Source organism: Sphaeramia orbicularis, chromosome 16, assembly GCF_902148855.1.
Source record: "Sphaeramia orbicularis chromosome 16, fSphaOr1.1, whole genome shotgun sequence".
NCBI classification, from domain to species: Eukaryota; Metazoa; Chordata; class Actinopteri; order Kurtiformes; family Apogonidae; genus Sphaeramia; species Sphaeramia orbicularis.
Window position 1 is genome coordinate 50,023,197 of NC_043972.1, and position 26,009 is coordinate 50,049,205.

A 26,009-nucleotide genomic window follows, 5' to 3' on the forward strand; every position below is an offset into this window, starting at 1 on the left:
TAGATGTTCATAAGAGCGCAAAGAAAACTCAATGGTTATTACACTGACAGTCATTAAAAAGTTTGAGGCAACATTTGGTGGAATTATTCTTATTTTATCTAAAATGTACATTTTGTGTAACAGACAATTACACTGACATATATAACTTAATCTTAACAAAAAGAAATAAAGAAAATGGTGACTGCTAAAAAAATGTTTCACACCAGTCAGTATTGAGTGTGACCTCCATTAGAGTTAATGCAGTGATCTGCTGGCGTGTACTCTACTCCTTCTGCAGTACCTGGACCAATTGTTGCCTATTCTGAGGCAGGGGGACCCAATCACCAACCTGCCTGCCAAGATGAGCGCACAGGTGCTCGATCATCCTGAGAACAGCACAGCAGCCCAGTGCTGATGGGTCCACCTCAGGTGTTAGCACATATTCCTGGCCACCTCGCTGTAGGTCAGACCAGCCTGCACCATCTCCAAGGCCTTCAGACGTTCTTCACATGACACACATGCACTGGAATAACACTGCTGGCCTTTTTAGACCCTATATAAAGACTCTCCCAAGCCACTCCTCAAACTGTACAGATTCATATTGTTTAGTGCTCAAAATACATTTGGTCCACTTTTCCAAAAGAGGCCCTCAGATGTGCGATGAAACATGACCAAGAGACAACTCATCAGTTTCTCAAGCAGTCACACAACAAGTGATCAAACAAAACAGATTGTATTAACCCATCCTCCCCACTTATCCAAATATATCAAATTTGATACTTTAAAGTTTTTAATGATGGTCAATGTAGATCAAAACAGATAAAACTGAAGAAAATGTGACATTTTCAGCAACATGCATCTAAAATTCTACATAAAAACAAGCGTCTACAACCACTGTCATTTGTCCCACTACATGGATTTTATTGTTGAATCAATGTTACAGAAAATAATGGAGTTTCCATGTTCACTACAGACTATGGATGCGTCTGAAGAAGACATTTGATGCTGTGGAAAAGCTGAGAAACTGCATTTTACCTGAATTATTTAAAGTTGATATGATTAGAGTTATTTTAGATCAGTGGATGCTTTTGGGTCTTTGAGGTTTTAAGTAAATGAAGTTCTCGAAGTTTGATTTTGATGGGTCCCATGTAGGTTAAGTGTCATTCGAAGCTCGTCTTTAAATGTAAAACTAAAGTCAAATGAGGAGGCTGCTGGACAGTGGATGGTGTCATGGTGTAGGCTGTCCTGTCTCCAGAGTAGGACCGGTGCCGTCCAGCCCATCGCAGCCGCGGTAGGCTACTTCCGTTCCGCAGAGGGCGACAGGCACCAGCCAGCCTAGACCGTGGCGGAGGTCCAGACACAATAGACTGGGTAAGTTTCATTAGCGACACAAATAGCCCGGGTTAGCCAAATATTTCGGTCACTGGTTATAGCAGACGTGTCGCCGTGTCGTCTAGGTGTGTTTTCAGGTGAAGTCGAAGGTCAGTTTTCGGCTTCAACCCCAGAAAAGACCCGCAAACAAACAACACGGTCGTGGTTAGTTGGTCGCACGGAAAAGGGGCTCCGACTATTTGCTGGAACGGGAAGGTTCCTTGACGCGTTTTAATATGTGTGTTTTGCGTTTAGACGAACAACACCGCCGATTTGCTGTCCTTTTCAAAACGCATACCCTCTGTGGAACGTACGACTGAAAAGGCTGCCGACGTCTTTATATTAATTGAGGTTCCCCGGTTGTCGGTGAAGTTGTATAGGATGCTTAGCAAGCAGGTTTCTCTGACTCCGTTCCAAGGAGTAGACGTTGGGCCTGAGTGTTGATTGCGTTGAGAGTTCAGAGCTGCAGTGTTAGCTAGCAGGATCACTTGAACTCAGGATGTGTATGGTCAGAACCACGATGGAGTTAAGGTATTTAAATGTTAAGATATTTAATAGTTGCGTACCAACAGTGCCTGGAGTGGGCTGCCATGGTGGAATGGTTAAGTTGTGCGGGTGTGAACTGCACTAGCTTGTCGGCTAACGGCAGCTCCTTCACTACGTTCACCATCACGGAAACGGGAGCTAGCGTGGAAACGCTCCGGCACAGGGGCTAACAGCTTTGTTAAAAGCCCCCTCCTCACTTTACCGCCCTGAAGAACAACAAACAGGTTCACTCTGACACTACGTTAGGTTAATATAAGCCTGCTTTATTATATCCTCCTGCACTTCACAGTATAACAGCATCTATGCAGTTCAATGATCCTGAAGTCGGAGGTTTATTCCGCAGATATATGTGGGTTTTACACCAACAGGGATTAGAACAGCAACATAAAAATAACAAATGACCACAGTTCTGTCACATTACTGCGTATTAAGAAGTGTCACCAGTCAAAAGGATTTTTCGATTCATTTTAGCATCTAAATACTTAATCCCGGAAATTCCAACTTTGGACGCAGTCTGTGGTTTTTACTAGAGCTGTAACTATTGACTGTTTCAGTTGTCGACTTGTCATCTACTACTGTAAAGACTAGTCGAATAGTCCTAGTATGAACAGCAAAAAAGGCTCTTATTTATAGTTACAGCAGCAACTAATTACATTTTCTTTCCTTAAACAAGAACATTTGGTGCAAAACAGAATGCAGAACAAAATGTGTTAAACATTCAATTCAGTATTAAACAGATATTTCAGCAGCAATAAAATACTTTTTCCCCTTAAACAAACGTGCATAACAATTCCAGTACCTAACAATGTTTTTTCAACTAAATACTCCAGAGTTGCAATCAGCAATAAAAAGGACACTTTTCCTTAAACAGAAGTGCATGACTTCACTAACAACCTGTCGACTAGTAAATTACAAGTCGATTAATTTTGCCGTCAGCTAGTCGTTGCAGCCCTAGTTTTTATTTGATGTATTGTGCTGTATTCAGTGAGAGCACAGAAAGTAACCCTAATGGTACTTATTACTCCCACTACCGTGACCCACTGCTTGTATTATCACTCAATTAATAAATGAAATAATGTTTTAATTTACTGTGTATTGTGCTGCTGTGCTATTAAAATTTCCCAGAGGATTAATAAGGTTTATCTTTGTCTCTTTTAATCTTTATTTATTACAGAAATATTGCTCCCAGCGTCGACTCAATTATTCTTTTATTACCATTAATCAAGTCAATCAGTTTATTGTTCAGTGCATGCAAAATGACAAACGCAGTTGTGTCAGTCTACAGACTGAAAACTGACTGCATTTGCACTTTAAATTGTAATTTCACCTCTGTTCTACATATTTTGAAAATTACTATAAAGTCTGAAACAGGTTGAGACGGAGGGAATCGGTGTTTGAATGTGGAACAGGAATAGTTCAGGGACATCTGGATAACAGAATCACCAAGTGAGGCTCTGAAAGGGTTGGAACACTACATTCATAATATTTTTGCCACTTTTCCTCATTTCAATGACAGTGATTTCAGTGACAGAAACAGAACAGCAATTCTACTAACTTACATTGTCGTGCTGCTGTACATACATTATTCCAGATTCAGACCCATAAACAAGACAGGTTTATGAGACAAAATCACTGTCAGTCAGTGTGAAGGTTCAGATTAGAGCAATACAACAGCTTCCATCCAACTCAATGGAGAATGAATGTAGTTTCATAGAATCTGACTGATGGCTGATGATAAATTGATTATTTTATGCAAATTTCATGATGTAGAGCCATACTAAAATAACAACTAGATAAGGTTCAAAAAGATTTTTAACCAGAAAGTTGAACGGTTTTCACCTTCAAAGTGCAGCAATTTTTCTGCATATTTCAATCAGTCACTCAATCAAATCAAATTTATTTGTAAAGCGTCACATTATAACAAAAGTTATCCTATGACACTTTACAATTAGAGCTGATCTTAACTAGACTCTTAGGTCAATTTACACAAACCCAACAGAATCTTCCAGGAGCAAACACTTGGTGACAGTTTCATTTATGACATTTCATGATGTACAGTTAAGAGTAGCGTTCAGCTCCTTCAAGGATCAAGAAAATTTTTAACCAGAAAGTGTTAACTAGGGCTGTTTTACCCATAAAATGCATTTTATACATATTTGTTGATCCTTATGTTGCCACATTATCGCCATCTTTTATATTTTTATTGAAGTTGACAAGCCTGAATGAGTTGTACAGGCACAGGGGTATCTTCACAGACAATTACGCAGTATCATGTTGTGAACTATTACTATTATTATTCTTGTCTATACCAAGACTAAAATATTGTCTGACAAAATGTCTGGTTATGTGTGTTTTATAGAATCATCTATCATGTATTCACATGTGCAGAAATGTTTGAGGCTGCATTATGACACATCTTGATCACAAAGAGCAATAAAAACAAAATAATCAGCACCATTTCTGTCTTTAAAATCCAGTGTAAATTGAGCTATAGCGGTGAAGTCCACTCTATGGGCAGGACACCAGAGGGTTAATGACACCATCAGATAGAGGCCCTTCCTAATCACAGAAAGAGCATAATCTGTGCACCGTCCTAGTAATGCCAGAATGGTTTTCATACAGTTTGTTTTTAACTTTCTACATTTTTTTGTGTTTCATCAACTTGAGCCATAAACAAAAATTCCAAATAGCATAGTTGTCATATTTTTAACCCTTTAAATGCCAGGTTTGTTTTGTAAACAAACTATATTTTCTGATGCAAAAACACAAACTTTTTTTTTTCAAAATACTACATAAATTTTGGATTAGTTCTTTTTGTTTTTTTTGTTTGTTTTTTTTTTGGCAGCCTGACATATGTCATTGATTAACGCCTACTTTTTGTGCTTGGTCAAATGTTAAATGCTAAAATGTGTCAATGTGCATTTTTTTTACTTACTTCAGAGAAGGGTGCTAGTGAAGTGATTTTCCATTATTTACGGTGGGTTGGTTTTAGTGGCTGGGTCAGAGTTTCAAAAATCAGGCAAAAATGAACGATTTTTGAATTATAACCTAATTGTGAAAAATAATGACTTTTTGCAACATGAAGTGCAAAGTATGGATAATATGCTCACCCAGACACCAGAAGTTTAAAAAAGGTTTTTTCTGTGAACATGCAGTGCAACACAAGCGTTAAATAAAATGAAATGCAAATGAATATTTATGAATAGAAAAAGCAGTGTGTTGCATTTTGTCATTACCAGATACTGCAGCCAAATTAGCATCTGCTTTGGTTAGAAATGAAACGGCTCCACCTCATTCAACCATGTTTTTTCTGTGACTTTTTTTTGTTCTTTTTGTCGTACCGTTTGCTGCCTCAGGGTTCGGCTCTTCTCTTATCCAAACCGGTATGTCGGATGAGGATTCCCGTGCCAGCACCAGCTCTTCCTCGTCGCCACCTTCCTCCAGCCAAAGCAGACAGTGGGACACGCCTTGCAAGAAGAAACGGGAGAGCAAAGCCAGCATGAGCAAGACCTCCAAGCTGCTTTCCACCAGCGCCAAACGGTAAAAATAACAAGCAGACACACAGACTGTACTGGAAGGAATCAGTAATTATATTGTACTGTGGTCAATGAAAACCAGGGATTAGCAGATGAGGTGAATAAAAAGTGTTTAACTAGTTTGATGAGTTGCAGTTTGTTATGAAAAATACCAGAAGTCACTAAGTTTAACTAGTTTGTCATTTTCCTATAGGGTAGTAACAACAACCTATTTAAATATCTGATGTCAACCTTTGACTTTTATACTGTTGTGGCAGTTCCCAAATGAAAATTTCTCTTTATTTAGCCTCTCTCAAGTGAGTTATCACCATTTATCATATTATTATCCTCCGTATTTTTCATTTTTGGTGTAGATCATGTATTTTTCTATATTTAATTCACTGATCATGTAGACATTCATACAAGCTCAGAGTACATGCAAAGGTTATTATATCAAAACAGAAAACTGAAGAAAACATGACTTTTCAATAAAATATATCATTAGGTGAGCATAAAAACAAGTGTCTCCATTCACTGTCATTTATTAAACTGCATGGGTTTTACTGGTGAATCAGTGTTGTAGAAGATGACGGTGCTTCCATGTTCACTATGGAGCCTCTGAACAACTTTTATTTCTACCAGGTAACAACAGAAGTAGTGGATCTGCAATTTGCGATAACTAACAGTATCTACTGTATTTTTGATTGAGCGATGCAGAAAATGCATACATACATACACAGACACACACACACATATATATGGGATCAGTCAAATGAAGACATTCTGAATCAAAGATTGTTTTAAAATCGCCTTGAGAAAATACCACACACTACTAAGATCAAGTCTCTAATTATTGACAGGGTGCTTGTGCAGGTCTTAAAAAGTATAGAATTTTGATACGGTGAAAAGTCTGGAATTTTGTGTGAAAGTGTTAATAAAGTAAGGAAAAAAGTTTGTCTTATTGTCGAATTTTAGAGTATGTCCAAAGGCACATAGTCTTTTAAGATAAGAAATACATAAGGAAAAGGTATAAAAAAAATGTATGATTTCACTAACCAGTTGGTGCTGGAATGATTCTAGTGATACTTGTTTGTGTGATATCCATGCACCTTTGTGGTTTTCATATGTTTTGAAAACATTTGTCAGTAAAACGTAATTTACTGTGAATTATGCATTCATTCATTCATACATTTATTAAAATGAACTATTTTACTACACACAACAGGTACCATGTCAACCAGAAAAGTAGGAATACAAGTATAAAAGAACATAAAGTCAAGGTCTCTGAAAAAAAATAGCAGTTTTGAAAAAGTCTGGAATTTTTATTTGGATAAAGAGCAAACACCTCAAATGAGAAACTTGTGTGTATTTTTTAATAATGCAGTATCTCTTGGCTTTGGATTCAGTCCTTTTTCTCTTCCTTACAGTACATCAGGATAGTAGTGTCAGTACAGGCCCATAAAGGCCCTCTAAACCAGTTGTGCAAATATTTCATATAAATGGACCTTCCTCTCCTTATTTACAGATCTTCAGGTATAATTTTATTTCCTTTCCAAGGAAGCAAATTTTACCCATTTATCCTGTTTTTTTGTTTGTTTGTTTTTCATTTGTGATCATGGTTAAGGAGGACCTGTCTTAATCTGTCTTTCTTATCCACAGTCATTTGGGTTTTCCCAAATGTGAACATGAAGTAACTTGTAAATCAGAAATGATCCCATTGTCTTTCTAATAATACTAAAGAAACTAGTCTTCACACCTCGATACTGTGTAGTCATGTTGCTGTATTTGTTAATGTTCATTAATTTTTTATTTTCATCCAGTCTTTCTCTTTGGTTTAATAAGCATTCTCATTTCCATTTTGAGTTGTGGAGTAGGTTTAGTTGTATTTATTAAAGGCCCCATATTATGCAAAACCAGTTTTATTCTTACACCACATTTACACCACGACCCATTAAACACATTTCAGTCAGCCTAAATTTCCCAAGCCTAAAGGTTTAGTTGTAGTTTTTGTCGGCTGTAATAACCCTGCTGTGAAAGTGAGGGTTGATGGTTCAAAGAAAATTACTGTTGAAATGAACAACAAATGTCAGATTTTAACGATAGCAGAAGCACCAGCTTCATCTGTGTTCATCATTCAACAGTTTGTCTGGAAGAAAACACCCATGGGAGAAACAACGAGACGTTGATTTCCGCTCTAACTGTAGTTTCAGTCGACCACATCATACAGAGTCACAAGATGTGCTTTGAGGTTGTTTTGAGTAAAAAGCACAAAGCTTCTCTTTTTCTCATCTGGAGAATGAAAACAAAACACCTCACTCTCTCGGTCCTATTTTAGCTGACTTTCACAATCACTGCTCTGTGTTTACACTAGAAATCAAATGGGGTTCATGTAATCAGTGACTGGAGTTGGAGAGAGTGGAAAATAAAACGGTTCCATATATATGATGATGGTAGTAAATGTGGGTCAGAGGGGTGAACAACACTGTGACATTTCTGTGTTGATCATTGAATAATTTATGACTCATTCTGTTGGCAGGATTCAGAAAGAGCTGGCTGACATCACACTGGACCCTCCGCCAAACTGCAGGTGGGTTAGTCTCTGCTCACAGTTTCTGCTTTTATCCACTCGAATCATCAGGAATGGTACAACAGACGTGTTTAAAGAAACCTATGGCTCAAACATTTGCTTTTTTTTTTAGTTTGTTTTAGAATCCTTTTGTTGTACTCAAAAGCTAATCTCATCATGTGTATTTATAGGTTTACAATGATTCTCACCACTGCTGTTATGCCAGATGCCTACATTTGCAGCATTAGACAGTAACTAGACATTAGAGCTGAAACGAATAAACGATTAATCAACTAAATCGATTAAATTTTTTTTTAACATTTTCCCGAATTGAAGCTTTATTTCCTTAATTTTTCTACACCTAAACATTGGTTCCACTGTTGTGTTTCACGTGGAGGCTTATTGTGATTGCCACACACATGTTCTTTTCATGTGCCTTTCTCTCAGTTTCTCAATTTTTTACAAGTTTTTGAAAACATGGCAAGTTAGTTGTGCGATTAGGCTGGGGGATTCTAGTAAGCTCTGTTTACTTTTTCACTTGTTTATATATTCTTTTACTTTCAGACTTTTTGTGGTTGTTGTTTCAGCTGGTTCTGTAATGAAGGACACGTTGCTATTTTCAGACATGTCTTTCAAATTTTTATGTTTTATATCACTTATTCACATGATCATTTAATCAAATCGAAGAAAATAAATAGATTAATCGATTAAAAAATAACTCTACTATACATATTACTTTTTTCAACTTAAATAGCACAGTAGAACCTTGAAATTAATCACTGTAAGTGGATGATTATTATAGCCATGTTTTTGGGTTTTTTTTTCATTTATTCATATGCAGTTTGCCATCTACTGTCATTGATATTATACATACACACACACACGTCTATAAGGTAATGAAACAGCCATCAAGTCTAAATACTGTACAAATGAGTGACTGTACCGTGAATGACTGAAGTACAAGGCCTGTATATAGCTCATTCATTCTCAAACACTGGCTTGTGATTCACAAGTGACTCACTGGAGACTTTACTTCGATTTCTACAAAAATGAACACATTTGAAACATTTGAGAAATTTCTCAACAATAGACATGTTGTTGATGGTTGTGTTGTTGTGGTAGTAATATTCAGCACTGAATCTAAAACAAATAGCTGGGTTTATTATCAATTGGGTTTATTTTACTGGTGAGGGAAAGAGAACATGCATCCCCTCTTTGAGATGATCAATTACAGATACATCCTGTTCTACCTCTGAGTCTCACCTGATTTTTCTCAGTTTGTCATAAAAGGAGACAGTATGCACTTCTCAGTTCCTCTTAGTTCCCTATCTATCACCCCCTCTATCCCCTGTTATTCAATCGTGACTTGAAAAATCTATTACAGTACACCATCTGGAAGGATGTCACAATTCCCTAAAATGCACTTTGAGGATTGAGGAGCTTGAGCTAAGACTGAGGATACTCAGGTGGATCTGTCTTTTTATCTATCGGACTTGTGACATGTAAAAGAAATGTAACACATGTCTGGATTATCCAAACCGAGCAACAGGACTCCTCAATCTGGAGTTAAGTATTTAATAAAATGATCAAATGTAGGATCGAAGTTGTATGTTGAATAAAAACAACAAAGCATCACATCCCTACATTGCATACAGGTCTATTATGCCACAATGTAGCATAAAAGATGCACATGAGAGATCATCAAGTACAGCGTTAACTCTAAGTAAATAAGAAACTCACAATGCAGCTGTTCCACCCCTCATATTTAACTGACATTTATTAGATAAGATAAGAGGCTTCCATACAACAAAATTTGGGTACATCTTCAAAAACATACTCTAAGAACAATTCATATAACACAACATATAACACACAAAACACAATTGATTTTAAGAGTTGGTTAGTTAAAAAATTGTAAAAAAAAAAAGAAAAAAAACCAACAAAACCTTGCATATCTGAGTTGATAATTTAAAAGTAAATGAATAAATATTGTTGCACATGGTCCTAGTTCCATTGTTGTGGCTGTCTGTGCAGAGTTTAGTGACATGTTTGAGAGCAGGACGTTCCATTATGGTAAATGCCTGTTTCCTCGGCTCCTAGGTCTTAGGTGGGAGGGGCTAAGACATGGGGCATGCAGGTTTTTCATTGGTTGAAAATGGCGGTGGTTTTCCCGCCTTGATTGCAGTGTACGTACAGGTCTGGAAGCAGAAGGGTTAGTGCAAGGCCAAGTGTTGCACATCACATATTCATTGATCATGTTTTTGTATAAACTAAAGCTTGGATGTGTTAAGTACTTTCTACTGCATTAGAGATCAGGTCTCTGTCCTGGGTTCTTCTCACAATCATCCTTTCAGCTGCTCTTCTCTTCTCTGGTGGCTGTTTTCTGTCTGGGGCCTGGTTCTATTTAGTCAGTTTGACTAATTAATCGTTAAACTCCATCGTAAACATCAATCCTGTAATGCTTCAGAAAATTGACTCTTACACTCTTACTAATCTTTGAATTAGTCCAGTCTGAGACATTCATTGATGAACAGTTGCCTATGGTTCCATCAAGGGTTTTTCTTAACCGGGGAACAGGGGCGCTGCACCCTCATACTTTCGGCTAGCGCCCCTTTACCGAAATTCCGAATTTTTTTTTTTTTTTCCCCGATTGGTTGCTTTTAGGGGAGAAACAATTCCTCAAGTAATTTGAGTACCTTGAATTACAAGAAATGATCGAGGAATATTCTCTGCCTCAAGGAATCACTTATTTAATTGTAAAGCTCAAAGTATGTCATTTCGAACGAACTATTTAATGTGTCACAACACGCCTACGTTACTCATGCAAAGAAAGATGACAGAGGATGCGGAAGTGTTTGGATGAAGCAGCGGGAAGATGGAAGAGACAAGCATTGACAGGCGAGTGAATACAGCAATGATGACGAAAGACAAAAAAAAAACAAAACAAAAAAGACAGAAGATGTCAAAAGTGTGGAAGCATTTCAGACTGAATAGCAAGGTGAACACTGTGACATGTATCCGTTGTAACACGGCCCTTCCATACCACAACAGCATCTTTTCATAAAACACCCAGAATGGAGCGGAGGACCCGAGATAAAAATAAAACTAACATAGCGCAAATCAGTGAGATTAACGTTAATATACCTTACTAACATAACGTTAGCCCTGCGGAGGGCTAGGTTTGTATTAATTATGGCTACTGTTGAATGTGTGGATAATTTATTACGATTTTCACAAGCATAGATTTAAGCAGCAAGCCATGATTTGCACGGTTAATTTCCCAAAGCACAGCCAACATGGTACACGGGTTGCTGAAAGCTTTCTCTTACCTTGTCACGGCCGAATTTTGGCAAAATCCAACTACTTTTTGCTAAAATGAAGCAAATCATCCATTAATTGGACACATGTGTGTGTGTGTATATGTGTGTGTGTGTGTGTGTGTGTGTGTGTTGTATAGGTTATGAGACAGACAGATAAGGTGGGGGGGCCATTGCCTTAAATTCTCCTGAATATAGCAGAAATGTGTAAAAGTGTTCATGCATGGACTCGCTCCAAGTTCCCGTTCAAATGTTCTTGCCTCTTATGCCACAACACATTCCTGTTTTGTCTAAACTGTAAATTCTGAAACTTACAGCTGCCAAAGCTAAGTTGCACATCAAAAAGGCAATGTTTATGCCTTTTTTTCAATTTAATCATGCGTTATATGTTTGATACTTACAAGAAATACTAGGTTGAAAGTAAATAATTTTTTTTATTTGTATTTGCAATTGCCTCTTTGAAAATGTTTCTAGTCAAGAAAATACATTTTGTTGCATATGCACAATATGAATGTAACAAATAAAACTGTTAATTATAAAAAAAAGGAAACCAATTGGTCCTTCATTATTAAGTGAAATACCTTATTTCCTCTTGTGTATTTATAATTGCTCTTTAACCAAGGAAAAATAAGTTTTATCCGATTACTCGATTAATCGAAGGAATTTTCTTTAGAATACTCGAATACTAAAATATTCGATAGCTGCAGCCCTAGTTGCTTTAAAAAATTGCAGGAGGGCCACTAGAGTTACAATATCCGTCTCAGATAGCCTCAGAATGTTCCATTTTTACCTCAGTTTTTCAAAAGGGAACCCCCCGCTTGGTCACTTCACTCTCTCGCCTACCTGTGCTCCCTCTTACTAATTTTTTCTAGAAAAACCCCTGGTTCCATCATTACACATATGATTATTTGTCCACATAGACGTGTCTGTGGAACTGAAGTGGATGTTGCCCTGTCATTTAACCTCAGGCCATCCTACAAATGTTAGCTGCAGATTGAAGAAGAAAACACGCAGTTTATACACAAAACCACTGTGTTTTCAGGTTTTCTCAGAACAGTAACCGGAAGGAAAGCTGCTGCTTCAGTTTATTCACTGCACAGAAACCAGGAGAGTCATACAGGGACATGTGACATGTTTTACTGTAACATAGAACAGATATCGATTTTTGAAATGTTTAAGTAATGGTGTCATTTCAGATGAGAAAACTGATTCCAATTTCCCTCATAGTGGTTGTATCGATTGAAAACATGATATGCATTCAGGCTGGTGCATCTGTGTCTGTATCGGTCACAAAGCATAATGTTGTTCCTAGTGGGTGGAATTTCTTATGCTGTAAATGTATGGTACACATATGCTGATCTCTTCTTCCAGCAGATGGAAGCATAGCTATACATTTACCAACTACAAAGTCAGTAGCTCAACATGTTTTTTATTTCTTGTGTCATAATGTTAACGTATTAGTCATATAAATTGACATGGCCTGTCAATTTTATTTATTTACTCTATTTTACATTTGTAACTTTATAATACTAGTTCTATGTTTGAGATAATTGCCGGAGGTGACCTTATCAGCTCTATCACCCTCCCATTCAGGTTTTACTCTGCTGTACTGTACTCTGCTTTAACATGTGAACGGTACTTATTTGTGCCAATTTCTTTAAAACATAGACTGGTGACACATGATTTTATGCAAAGAACCACTGTTCAACAGTCTTGTTTCTGTGCATGTAATTCATTCAGGTGTGCAGAGACTTATTTCACAATCCTTTGTTGCCAGTTCTACTAATCATCATTAAGACAGGAGTCAGTCAGTAGAGACACTGCAAAAGCTGAATATATGTGTAGAGACTGACCACTCACTGGCCACTTTATTAGGTACACTGGCTATTACTCACTTGGACCTCATTTTGCCTTCAGAGGTGCCAAAATTCTACATGGCATAGAATCAATAATGTGCTGGAAACATTCCACAGAGGTTTTGGTCCATATTGACACAATAGGGTTGTCGACCATGTTCCATGATGTGATTGTCCCATGTCACGCATCCCAAAGTAGTGAGTGGTTATTTCAGCTACTGTTGCCTTCCTGTCAGCTCAGATCAGTCTGACCTAGGGCTGCAGCTATTGATTATTTTTGTAGTCAAATAATCTCTCGATTATTTTCTTCGATTTGATTAAATAATTATTTGAATAAGTGAAAAAATAGTAAGAATGTGAAACAGACATGTCTGGAAATGACATACAACTTGTCCTTTATTCCAGAGCCAGCTGAAACAACAACCACAAAAAGTATAATAGCCAAAGGATGTATAAAAAAAAATAACTATATAGAAATAACAACAATAACAAAAATAGTATAAAAGTATATATAAAAATATCTATAGATATAAACAACAAACAAGTCCAATGACATCTAAAAATAATATGTGCACTGCACATTTGGATCCAACTTATGATGAAACTAACAAACAACTGAATTAAGGACAGACAGATATTTGTAATTTTTGTGTGAAAGCTTCAAAGTTTTAAGGATTAAGTGATGGTTCTGATGTAGAAAAATGAACATATAGAAATTTTCTGTATTTTTGTCCCTGTCTCGTCTATCTACGCTTTATGTTGTTTGTGTTGATCCTGGCGTCATGTGCATCACAATAAGTGTCCGTGTGAAACAAAATAGTGGAACCAATGTTTAGCGGCAGCGAAATTAAGGAAACGAAGCTTCAATTCAGGAAAATTGTAATCAAATCTTTTTCTTATTATTATTGATTTGAGTCGATTTATTGATTAATCATTTTAGCTTGTCAGCTAGTCTGATGTCAAACAAAGCATTTTCGCTTTCACTGCATATTTTTTCTTCATGGCTTTTGTACACCTATGTCATGTTCACATATAAAACTGTTTTATAAATGAGGCTCCAGATGTCGACCCAGACAGCGCCCTCTACCACTTTGTCTTCTGCAAGACTGGTTCCATCCCACCGGTGGAGTTCAGACTTGTAGAATAGACGCTTCATATTGGTTTTTCTTTTGAGTCGTCTTTCTGTGAAGTAGATCAAACTGCTTCCACACAATGTGATGTCAGCGTTCATTTATTTTTTGTCAGCTTTTCCATCCTTTTAGGGAAGCTGCAAATAATGTTTGTTAGGATCATGGTCTTATCATTCAAATCAGCCTCTTAAAAGTCAGATCCTTTGATCAGGTGAAATTTTCCTTCAGTCAAATTTCCAGCCATGTTTTTTTAACGCCCTGATAATTAGCCCAGACTCTGCTCTCTGGATCAATTTTCCAACTTCAAATGTTCAAGTTGGCACTGAATATCTGCCAAACGCTACATCGACGGCGATCAAAAAAAGCAGAGCACCCCACCCCCATCCCCCGACAAGAGTCGAGGATCAATACTATTATGTCTTGTACTGACGATCCCTGAGGGGTCCACGACCACATGTTCGGCATGTAAGAGGGATCAAGGCTACGCCGCTTTGAGGAAAAATCAATAGAGATTACAGATAGTGATGCACAGACACATCACAGAGGACAAGGCGTCTTCTGAATGATGCACCAGGGAAAACACATGTCATCGCTGCACATTTAAAAGAGGAACTACTCAACCTGTCTCTTTAATTGGTTGTATGCTAAAGTGTGTTTGTTTTACAGAATTTAATGAAATTTTCATTGTATTTTATGAGTGAAAGTAGCAGAAATTATGTTTAGCTACAAAAATGATGTTGCTGGGTTTTTTTTAATCTCGCATGTCTAAAGACAATGGGTAAACAGAAATTAATTTTTGTGGTCAGAAACTAATGGATCAAATTATATTTGCAGTTGAAACAATAAACATTGCCTGGTTTGTCTTGAAACTTTCCTTTTCTTTTTCTTGTGATAATAGCAGACTGAAAACATTTAGACTGCTTGTTAAATAAATCAACATACTGAAAATCTGTGTTTCAGGACAGTATCATTTCACTATTTTTAAGATAGAATAGAATTTAACTTGCAGGAAATTTTTCCAGAATGTGAATTTCTTTCACACTGGTCACATCTTGATACACTAAGAGTTTAATCATTTAGTTACGTATTTAGTTTTACTACTTAGTACTATTATTATTATTTTTGCATTGTTTCTTTTTGGGCTATCTTTATGCTGCGCATTTTTCTTGCACTTTCTCCTGTTACTGCTTTGATCAGTGAATTTCCCTGTGGTGGGATCAATAAAGTTTCATCTAATCTAAGCTCGGTACGTAATTGACACTAAAACAAACTCTGAGGATGAGTGAAGAGAACAAAAACAAGCAGGGAAATCATTTCAATGTAAAAGCAATGCAGATTAAACATCGCATTATTTCTGTTGCAGCCTTTGAGTCATTGAATGCTTTTCAGATCCTGTTTTCTCTGTCTTGCTTTTTCCTTTATCTCCACTGTTTCAAAAATGTTTCCTAGACGGCATTTCTGCAGGGTCTTAAAAAGTCTTAGAAGTCTTTAATTAACAAATCTGCATGTATTACCTTTAAAAAAAAAAAAAAAAAAAGTATTAAACTTGATATAGTAGGTGTTACATTATGTTGCCATAAACTTGTTCCCTGTGTTGTGTTTAAATGTGTCTGTTAAATGTCCAAGCTGCAAAGAACGTGATGTTAGTCGACTTAGTTCCACCCATTCCAACCCAACCATTTATATTCAAATTAGGAACCAGTTATGGCTGACTTTGCAGCCCCTGGTGAGAAATGATCACAGAATATTCAGCCCAAGACACGTATAGCCATTAGTCAGGTGCATGTCGCCCCGAGAAAGCTGACTTTGGGAACTTTAAGGGATGGCTCGCAAGCAAAAAGTAAACATGAGAAAATGCACATTTAATAATGCCTGGTTGGGGAAAATATCATTCTCGACCTGGTTGACAGGAGTGGAGGAGAACGTGTTTGAAGCTCGTTGCACCTTGTGCAAGAAATCAATTGAACTCAGAACAATGGGAATCTAGGCGTAGGAGTAAATAAATGCATTTTCCTAAATTCTAGGAATCAAATTTTTGCTAGTATAGCTGTGAAATGGGCATTAAATTCTGTTGTAAGTAGTCTTAAAAAGTCTAAGTAAGAGGTTAACTTGTAGAAACCTGTAGGAACCCTGTCTACAACAAGGGGCAAAACAGCCCTTTATTCCATGTTTTCACCAGATTTTACAGTTGTACATTAGAGCAGTTTAACATGACAGATGAAAAGCAGTAGAAAATGTCAAACAAGTTTTCACCTACAGTATATGACCTATATGCTCTGCTTATTGACAATGAGTAATTGAATTAAATAGAATTAAAAGCAATTAACAGGCTGTGTAGTACTAGTACATAGTAAAAGGTTGGATGAAAGAATGTATTTAATATGATTTTATAAAGTCATTATTTATTAAATGTCTCCTATTGTGCAAAGACAGTAACACTGGGGGGAAAATGAAGCTGACTTTACCTGCAATTCTACTCACCTTTTTAGTTGAAATTAAACACTGGAATGAACTCTGTACTGCTCATTTTAAGTTTTATTAACTATAACTGTGCCTCTAAACCAGTGTTTCTAAAACTGTGGGGCAGGTTTCCTAGGGGAGGCGTGAAGGCTTGCCATGGGGGACATGGATCACTCCTGGGTGGTTTTTTTGTTTGTTTGTTTTGTTTTTTTCAGGTTAGAACATGTAGCAGGTGGAACTAATGTTTTAGTGTTGATCTGTCACTAGACTATACAAAGAGTTTAAGTTTGGAGAATGGACAAGTATTTTACTGGAAAAGAAAAATGTGCATTTTTCTGTTTTTGCACAGTTTGCACTTTAATGTTCTGAGATGTGCAACATAAACAGGCTCATTGCAACCACTAATATTGTTAAAATGTTCATCTTTGTTACCAAAATGTTTGTTGTTCTGAAAAAAAGTAACTATTGTTTATAGTTGTAAGATAATTGTGCATTTCCTATTTTTATTTGGAAAAATATTGTCTCAGGGAGCAGTTTGGTTGGGTTACTTGTATTGTTCAAGCAAACATCTGAGTTATTTTTAATTTGAACAAAAAATGATTCAAGGAAATGCAAAAAGTATTGTTACAATATTGATGTTTCTTTCAATAAAAGTTGTAATTGCGCTACTGTTACAATGTTGTTGGGGTTGAGGAGGGCCTGGATGTTTTTCATCCTCCAAAGGGGGCCCAAGAGCAAAAGACTTGAGAACCACTGATCTAAACAAACCTCAACAGATCATGTGTTTGTGATTCTTCCTGTGACCTAGTTCTCTCTGCTCAGCTGTTTTAGGGTCATTTCCCTTCAAATGATCCATTGATTAAATCATGTCAGTTTAACCTTTGATGCAACAAATATTAACATTGAAACTTGTGGATTTGTGTCAGGAAAAAAACAACTATGAGCCAAGTAGTTTTTCTATTGCACACTGTTGATATAGATCTAGATAGAACAGACCTACTGACGGTTATTAACAAAGGTAGTAAATGTACAAAAATGGAATTAAAATGTTGAAAACAATCTGGGAATATTGTTGGTAATAATCCCATTGAACCCTATCCCTATTTATTTAACCTCACATTATAGATAAGACAGTTGTAAATACTAGAGTTATGTAACAGGGACAAGTATCAACATGGGTTTTGTCAAATATTAACCAAGTTGAATATTAACCAATTGAAGTGTTTTTAGCATTTGAGGAAAATCAAATAGTGTTGTGCTGACTTTGTAACGTCCACAACTTATTCTGACCTGATTGGTTGGATTTGGGTTCTGTGTTGCTCCTAAACTGACATTTAGTTGACGAGAAACAGTTGCTAAGTGTACATATGTTTTTTTGTTTTGTCTTTTTGTACAGTGCCGGCCCAAAAGGAGACAATATCTATGAGTGGAGGTCGACCATCCTGGGACCACCAGGCTCCGTGTATGAGGGAGGGGTCTTCTTCCTGGACATCGCCTTCACACCTGACTACCCCTTCAAACCCCCCAAGGTATGGACGGCCAGTTTACACCACGTGTTCAGTTCACACACCATCACACACCTGCGTAGACTGGAAATAGCTCCAGCCAAAACCAGGCTGTGGTCCAGCTTTTAGATCGCTTTCATCCTGTGTCAAACATATGGCTTGTGAGCCAAAACCAGCCCGCCAAAGGGTCCAATCCAGGCCATGAGATGAATATGTGAAATGCAAAAATTCCTCTGAAGATATTAACAATTGAGACCAATTCAATCTGAAGTGGGTAAGACGAGTAAATATACCATCACAATAACCTATAAATAATGAAAACCGCAAATTTTCTTTGATTTGGTGAAAAACAAAAAACATCTCATGAAAATGTTTACATTTATAAATGATCCTTTTCCATAAAATGTGAATAATCTGAACAAATATGAACAACCTGAAATGTCTTAAGAGAAATAAGCACAATTTTACCAGTATTCTGCCTGTTGAATGTTTTGTGGATTTGTAGATCCACTGTCATCTGTTCGTTGTAATGCGTATGTATAAATGGTAAGATGAGGTGTAATATTGTTAAAATGGCACTTATTTTTCTTAAGAAATTTTAGGTCGTTAATGTTATTCAGATTTTTAAAGAAACTTTGTAGATGTAAACATTTTCATGATGTAATTTAACTTTTTTCGCTGTTATTATTTTACTAGTCCAGCCCACTTCAGATCATATTGGGCTGAATGTGGCCCCTGAACTAAAATGAGTTTGACACCCCTGGTCTACATTTTATTACTAAGTTTACTTTCATCTTGCTTTTTTCTTTTACATTGTTTTCATCCCGTTCTAGCTGACTGCTCTCAGCTGCAGACTCGTACTGATATGATTTATTGCCAGTGAATATGTCCTGTAAAAATGCAGTTTGTTAGTGTGACACGCTGTGGCTTTATTAAAGTACACTTATCTAATCTACTGTAATCTAATTCAGCAGCTCAGCCTCGCAATAAACTATAGATTTATGACTCCTTGGGGGTGAGTTGTGTTGACAGGTAAGGGTTCATCATAGTCATTTAGAAACACGAGGCACTGAATATAATCAAACAAACTGTTACATTCACTTGTAGCTGCATCAATAATTCAGAGAAAGCTTTTGGAGGCACGGTGTCCCCTGCTCCGCTACACTAGCCGTCCGATTACACTGCTCTACAAACAGCAGTAATGTCACTTAAAACAAAACAAAGCAAAAAAAAAAACACCACTTCCTAGAAAAGCTCACCTAGATCTAGAATTTACACATAGATGAGGGAACATTACACAACCCACTCTGCCAAAAAGCAACTCATTATGTCAACATCTTTATCTTTTCTATTTTTTTTTTTTTTTTTAAACTACTGATGAGTCAGGTTTTTTCCATTGGATTGTGCTTCTATTCTTTACATTTGTTCAGTGAATCATTTACACTTGACACTTTACATAGATATGATCATTATGGCACAATAAAAAAAAAAAAAAAAAAGTTTTAATACAGTCATTCAGGATTATTTCCAGTGGTGACTTAATGACAGTGGGAAAACGGTGACTTTAACATACTTTGTTCAAATGATTGGATGAAAAAACCTAAGAAGAAACCTAAAAACAACACAAATACATACATCATTAGCCTCATAGCATCATTGCCTAAGTCATGGGTTTGCAAACTTTTAAACTCGTGACCCCAAAATAACAGTGCCAGGGACTGGCAGCCCCCACTATCCCTGACCTGACTGAGATATAAAAAAAAAAAAAAAAACATGTGCATAGGCCTCGGGCATTAAAAGGCATATCCAAGCACAGGCATTAACAACACAAAAGAGAAGATAATGCATTTTTAAAGAAGATATTTGCTTTTGTGTGATGAACCTGTTGAAGTTAATTATATAAACATGATCCTCAGGTGATGAAGTTGAACACTGTTGTCAAGTCTCTGCTCAGTCTCAGTAAACATCGTAGCAAATTAATTCACTGAAGTTTTTTTAAAGTTTTTTTTTTTTCTTTGTAATTTATTTGAAAAGTGCTTTATTGTAATTACAGCTACAGCTATCAATTATTTCTTGCAATCAGTTAATCTATCAATTATTTTCTTTGCTTCAATTGAATTATTACTTGAAACAGGCGAAAGAAAAAGTAAAAATGTGAAACAGACATGTCTGAAAATGACAGACAGCTTGTCCTTTATTCCAGAACAACAACCACAGAAAGTACAAAAGTAAAAGTATATATAGAAATTTCTATATAGAAATAGGTAGGAGCTTTAGCAGCTTGAACAGCAGAAGCAGAAACATTAGTCTTCTAGAAATGGAATTGTAACATTAGCTGGATTAAGATATAGTTCAGACTGGTTCAACACTATAACCATGAGGCTGTTGAACTGTTAAAATAGGCCTCATGTTAATGTGAATGGAAGGAATTTGACCAAAGACACCTTAAAAAATGTCTTCAAAAGTCACAAACATGTCTTCCCTAAACCTGCAGATACCCAGGTCAGTGAATGTAATGGTAAGTTGACTTGCTGCCACAAAGACCTTGCACAAGTACAATGTAAAATTTAGTGTTTGTAGTATTTTCACAGTGAATATGTTTCTGTGTTTTTTGCCACCGTGTACAAATAGGATGTCATATGGAAAATACATATTAAAACCAGAAACATTTTATTTTACATTTACACTGTATTTCCAGGTTAAAGCAGCTTCTTTTTTCTGCATTGCAAAGGAGGATCATAATGTCTAATAAAAACAGATTCTGCAGGTGTACTCTCAAGTTTTTAAGTATTTTGTTTTCATTCCCCTTCCTACAACACATATTTTAGTAAAAGGCGAATAAAAATAAATGCACCTCGTCTTTCTGTTTATCTACTGATAAACCGTCCCAGAGCTGATTGTCCTCCGTTGGTTGTTGTGCATATGTAGTTCCTCTGTGTGACCACCAGAGGGCTCTCCATCATAAAGAACCACAGAGCTGAATGCAGCTCAAGCAGCAACCGCATGTTTTCAGTTTCAGTATCACTGAGCCATGCAGCCAAAACATGTGCACCATGTTTAATCCAGGCCAAGCCAGTTTCTAAATACCACCACACAATGTAACAGGAAACATCACGTGGCCGACAAGCAACACGATGTACCCGACTACAATGAATGTGTGTGTGTTTGCAGGTAACGTTCCGTACAAGGATCTATCACTGCAACATTAACAGTCAGGGTGTGATCTGCCTGGACATCCTGAAAGACAACTGGAGCCCTGCACTCACCATCTCCAAGGTCCTGCTGTCCATCTGCTCCCTGCTCACAGACTGTAACCCAGGTAACGCCATTGCACAACACATCCTCAGTATGGTTTATTCACAAACAAGTGTTCAATGAAACTACCCGAGAGCCTGGACATAGTAGAACAGTCAGTGTTTGTGTTCACCACAGCTGACTGTGGAAATGTGACAGAAGAGTTCAGCATTCCCCTCCTGTTATTGGGACACAAGAAAGTGCACATCCTCAATCATATGGTTCTGTTAAGAGTTGCAGCTATCGATTATTTTTGTAATCGATTAATCTATCAATTATTTTCTTTGACTCAATTAAGTGATTATTTGAACAGGTGAATAAAAGTACTAAAAATGTGAAACAGACATGTCTGAAGATGACAACTCGTCCTTTATTCCAGAACTAGATGAAACAACAACCACGTAAAGTAGAAAAATAAAAGGATATATTAAACATATCTATATAGAAATATAACATCTATAGGCATAAATGACAGCAAACAAGTCAAATGGCATCTACGACACAGTTAAGAGAGAAAACACAGCTTTGGTTTGGTTGCTGTTTTGTTTTTTCCTCTTGGGACGACAGAAAACAGTTTATGTGTTCCTGCCTAATTCTTTCACATTTACACAATAAACATTATAAGTGGGACAAAATATTAATATTATTTCTCTGAAATGAGTTTTGGAGATATAATGGTTTTACCCTGAATGCTGCTGCCGGATATCCTTTGTGTTCCGGTGATAACTATTACAGATTTAGTTGGATTTCTTCTCCCTTGATAACCAACATGGGGAACCCCTAGTGGAAGAACCCTATCGATTTCAGCTTCTCTATGAGTATTACACGTCATCCAAATGGGGGTGCTTTATTGAAAATCTGTTTTTTTGGCCATTAATCAAGCAATAATAGGCCAACTGAGATAAAATTTGGTTCATATTGATCGTCTTACAAATGTCCATTTTCTGTCTACCATCCAGAGTTCATATGGTGTTATTTTCATTCACTAGGTGGAGTTTTGTGGGAAAACTTGGTTTTCTGATCATTATTCTGCTGCTATCAGGTTGCTGTAGCTTAAACTGAGTTCATATTGATTGTCTGTCAATTATCTTTCTTCATGTCACTACCTTGAGTTTAGACAATGTCATATTTTGACACCTGGTGGTGTGTTTTTTCCAAATGGTTGGGGGAGCAGAGGACGGGGGGGATTTCAGGGCTATACCCTTTCTGTCAGCCCCTGACAGCATAAGCCTCGTTTTATATTGCATTCTACAGTATTTATAGTATATTCTATTGTACTACTGCTACATATCACCGCTTGTATGAAAGTGTGGGGCCGAATGCCACATGGTTCACATAGTCATCTGTGTTTTTCATTGAACTCCACAAGACCAGGGACTAAATCCACTCCTGTTTATTCCTTATTGGTCCATTGTTTGTGTGTTGTATTGTGGTATCGTGTTGAAAGTTACTTCCGCTAAATGTGTGTATGTAGTTAACAAATTTATGACAAAAAACTAAGAGTTCAGTAATAATATTTTATGATATTACAACAATGTGTTACTGTATCATTCATCATTAACTTCTGCCTTTAGTTGTGGACATTCATAAGAGCAGATACTAGTCGACAAATTCAGGGATTTCTGTACCTTTTGGGAAAGGCAAACCCCAGGCCATTTCTTCAGTACCATGAAACATGAATCATATGGAGATCAGCCAGTCTGACTGCATGACTCTGTCCTGATCTAATCCTTTTGTACTTTTAAGCCATTTCAGGAGGTGTTTTATTTAGTTACCACTCCAGCTTTCCAAACGTTTTGGACACATATAGTAACAATAATGGTCCAGAAACATTAATTTTTGTTTCATGAACACCCCCCTGCTCCTCCACTCATGTACTTGAGTCTTCTACAAACTTAAGGAAACCACTTTGTAGAGACATGGACATGAACAGGCTTCATTTGTCAGATTTACAGTGTACATCAAAACGAGATTCTGATGCAAATAAAACAAGTATATACAAAATGAATAAATATGCATGTTATAACTACATGTCAAGTAGTAAAAGTTTATTAATGTAAGATTATGTGAAAATGAGTGGAATGCATTCCACACCCACACAACCCCCACATCAATTAAGTCCCATTGAGTGATTAGGACATTTTTAAAATTCTTGCTCATGCATTTTATAATTGTCATGTAATTTTGCTACAGACCGTCTTAATATTGAAATGTTGAACTCATGTGTCCAGTTTGTGGATGTTAATGGCCTGATTAGGTTGTGTTTTACATAGTCCAGCCCCCACTCTGTCTCCGTGGGGGAAAAGACGTTTGTTCAGAACTTAAATGTGTCTGGTGTTGTTGGTTTCCTTCAGCGGATCCACTGGTGGGAAGCATCGCCACCCAGTACACGACCAACAGAGCTGAACATGACCGAACAGCCAAACAGTGGACGAAGCGATACGCCACATAAACCCACAGAGGACGTCTGTGGGACGAACAGCAGCAGCAGTGGGAGGAGGAGGGGTGGGGGCCCCGGTGGTTTGTGTCGGGGGGTTATTTCTATCTCAGATTTTTAGTACTTTATTGTCTGGTATATTTTTTGCTTCCTGATTAAGTTATCTGCGCAAATATGGTAATAAAGGAACACAATGGAAAGGAAGTGTGGTCTGCGTCACTATTTAAATTTAAGAGTGGGTTTCAGATCCGCGCCCGCGATGAATGAATGAAGCTCATGCTGAGTGAACTGTGGGTAAACGTGGAAAACAGAACCTGCATTTTAGAAACAGAATAAACAGAGTTGAAACAGTTTTTTTTATTGAAGTTGTAGCTTCACTTGCGACATCTGTTTGTGTAAACATCAGTTATTACCACCTTGTAGCCTTTTAGATATGTGTTCATAGACATCCTCACACTGATTATTTACGTCTCACGAACCGAAGTAGAAAATGAAACTGAAAGCAGGACCAGTGATCAGCAGAAAACTGTCACATTCACCAATGGAATGTTTTAGTCAGTACAGACGGTTTTAACAGCACAGACACCAGCAGGTTATTATTAACAGCAGTCAGTACAAACATGTATTTGTATTTATTTAAGCCGTACAGACCATAAAGCTACCGGTGATCGTCAACGTCCGAGATACTCCAGTGGTTTATCAGGGTCAGAGGATGAAGTCTGTGCAGGTCATGTCAGGTCTGTTAATGACTAGTTAAACAGTCACCTGAGCAGACGCTGCTGTTGGAACCAATGGACTGGAACATCTGCACCGACACCGTAAAACCAAAGCAACAGCTGCTGATGTTCAGAGGAAACGAGAGGAAAACACAAGACGTTTATCATCAGTGTTCAATACTTCACACTTGGATCAGATAAAACCATATGCACATGGAGTTGGCAAGGCTCCACATTACTAGGTACTAGAACTACCGATTATTTTTGTAATTAGTAGGTTTTATTGATAATTTTCTTCAATTTGATTAAATAATTATTTAAATGGGTAAAATAAATAGTAACAATGTGAAACAGACGTGTCTGAAAATGACAAATACTTGTCATTTGTTCCAGAGCCAGCTGAAACAATCACAAAAAGTATAAAAGTAAAGGATGTATATTTTTTTTTTAATTCATACAGAAACAGTATAAAAGTATATATAAAGAATATAGAGAGAAATGACAACAATATAAAAGTATATCTAAAATTATGTATATAGAAATAACAATAGCAGTATAAAAGTGCATATGTAAAATACCTATAGAGAAATGACCACAATATAAAAGTATGTCTAAAAATATGTATATAGCAATAACAGTAACAGTATAAAAGTGTATGTGTGTGTATATATATAATATCTGTTGAGAAGTGACAACAATATAAAAGTATATCTAAAAATGTGTATATAGAAGTAATAAAGTGTATATAAAAATATGTATAGAAATGGTAATAATATAAAAGTATATATAAAAATATCTTTATAGAAATAATGGATATGGTAGGTAATGTAACATTAGCTGGATTAAGATATAGTTCAGACTGGTTCAGCATAATAACCATGAGGCTGTTGGACTGTTAAAATAGGCCTCATGTTATTTATGTGAATGGAAGCTCTACAGAAATAACAGTATAAAGGTTTATATAAAATTATCTATAGATATAAACAACAACAAACAAGTCCAATGACATCTACAAACACTATGTCACTTCAGTCATCAACACATTTGGATCCAACTTAGTAACAACTTAAGATGGAACTAACATACAACTTTTGTTGATCCTGGCGTCATGTGCATCACAATAAGCGTCCACGTGAAACACAACAGTGGAACCAATGTTTAGCAGCAGCTAAATTATGGAAACAAAGCTTCAATTCAGTAAAATTGTATTCAAATTTTTTTTTTTTTTTTTTTTACTGATTATTCATTTAAGCTCTAATTCATAAATTAACTGTTACTTTTTGATTACTCTTTTGACTTATAATAAAATGTGTTAAA

General features: G+C 36.7%; 1 protein-coding gene across 1 annotated transcript; it reads left to right on the forward strand.

The window, feature by feature from the left end:
- The first annotated feature begins 1,226 nt into the window (after positions 1 to 1,226).
- LOC115436101 (ubiquitin-conjugating enzyme E2 E1-like) lies at positions 1,227 to 24,180 on the forward strand. The gene is made up of 6 exons (XM_030158830.1): positions 1,227 to 1,350; positions 5,253 to 5,436; positions 7,948 to 7,998; positions 18,137 to 18,269; positions 21,417 to 21,564; positions 23,894 to 24,180. Exons 2-6 carry the CDS (start codon positions 5,282 to 5,284, stop codon positions 23,989 to 23,991), a joined length of 585 nt encoding a protein of 194 aa, XP_030014690.1. The 5' UTR covers positions 1,227 to 1,350; positions 5,253 to 5,281; the 3' UTR covers positions 23,992 to 24,180.
- The last annotated feature ends 1,829 nt before the right edge of the window (positions 24,181 to 26,009 follow it).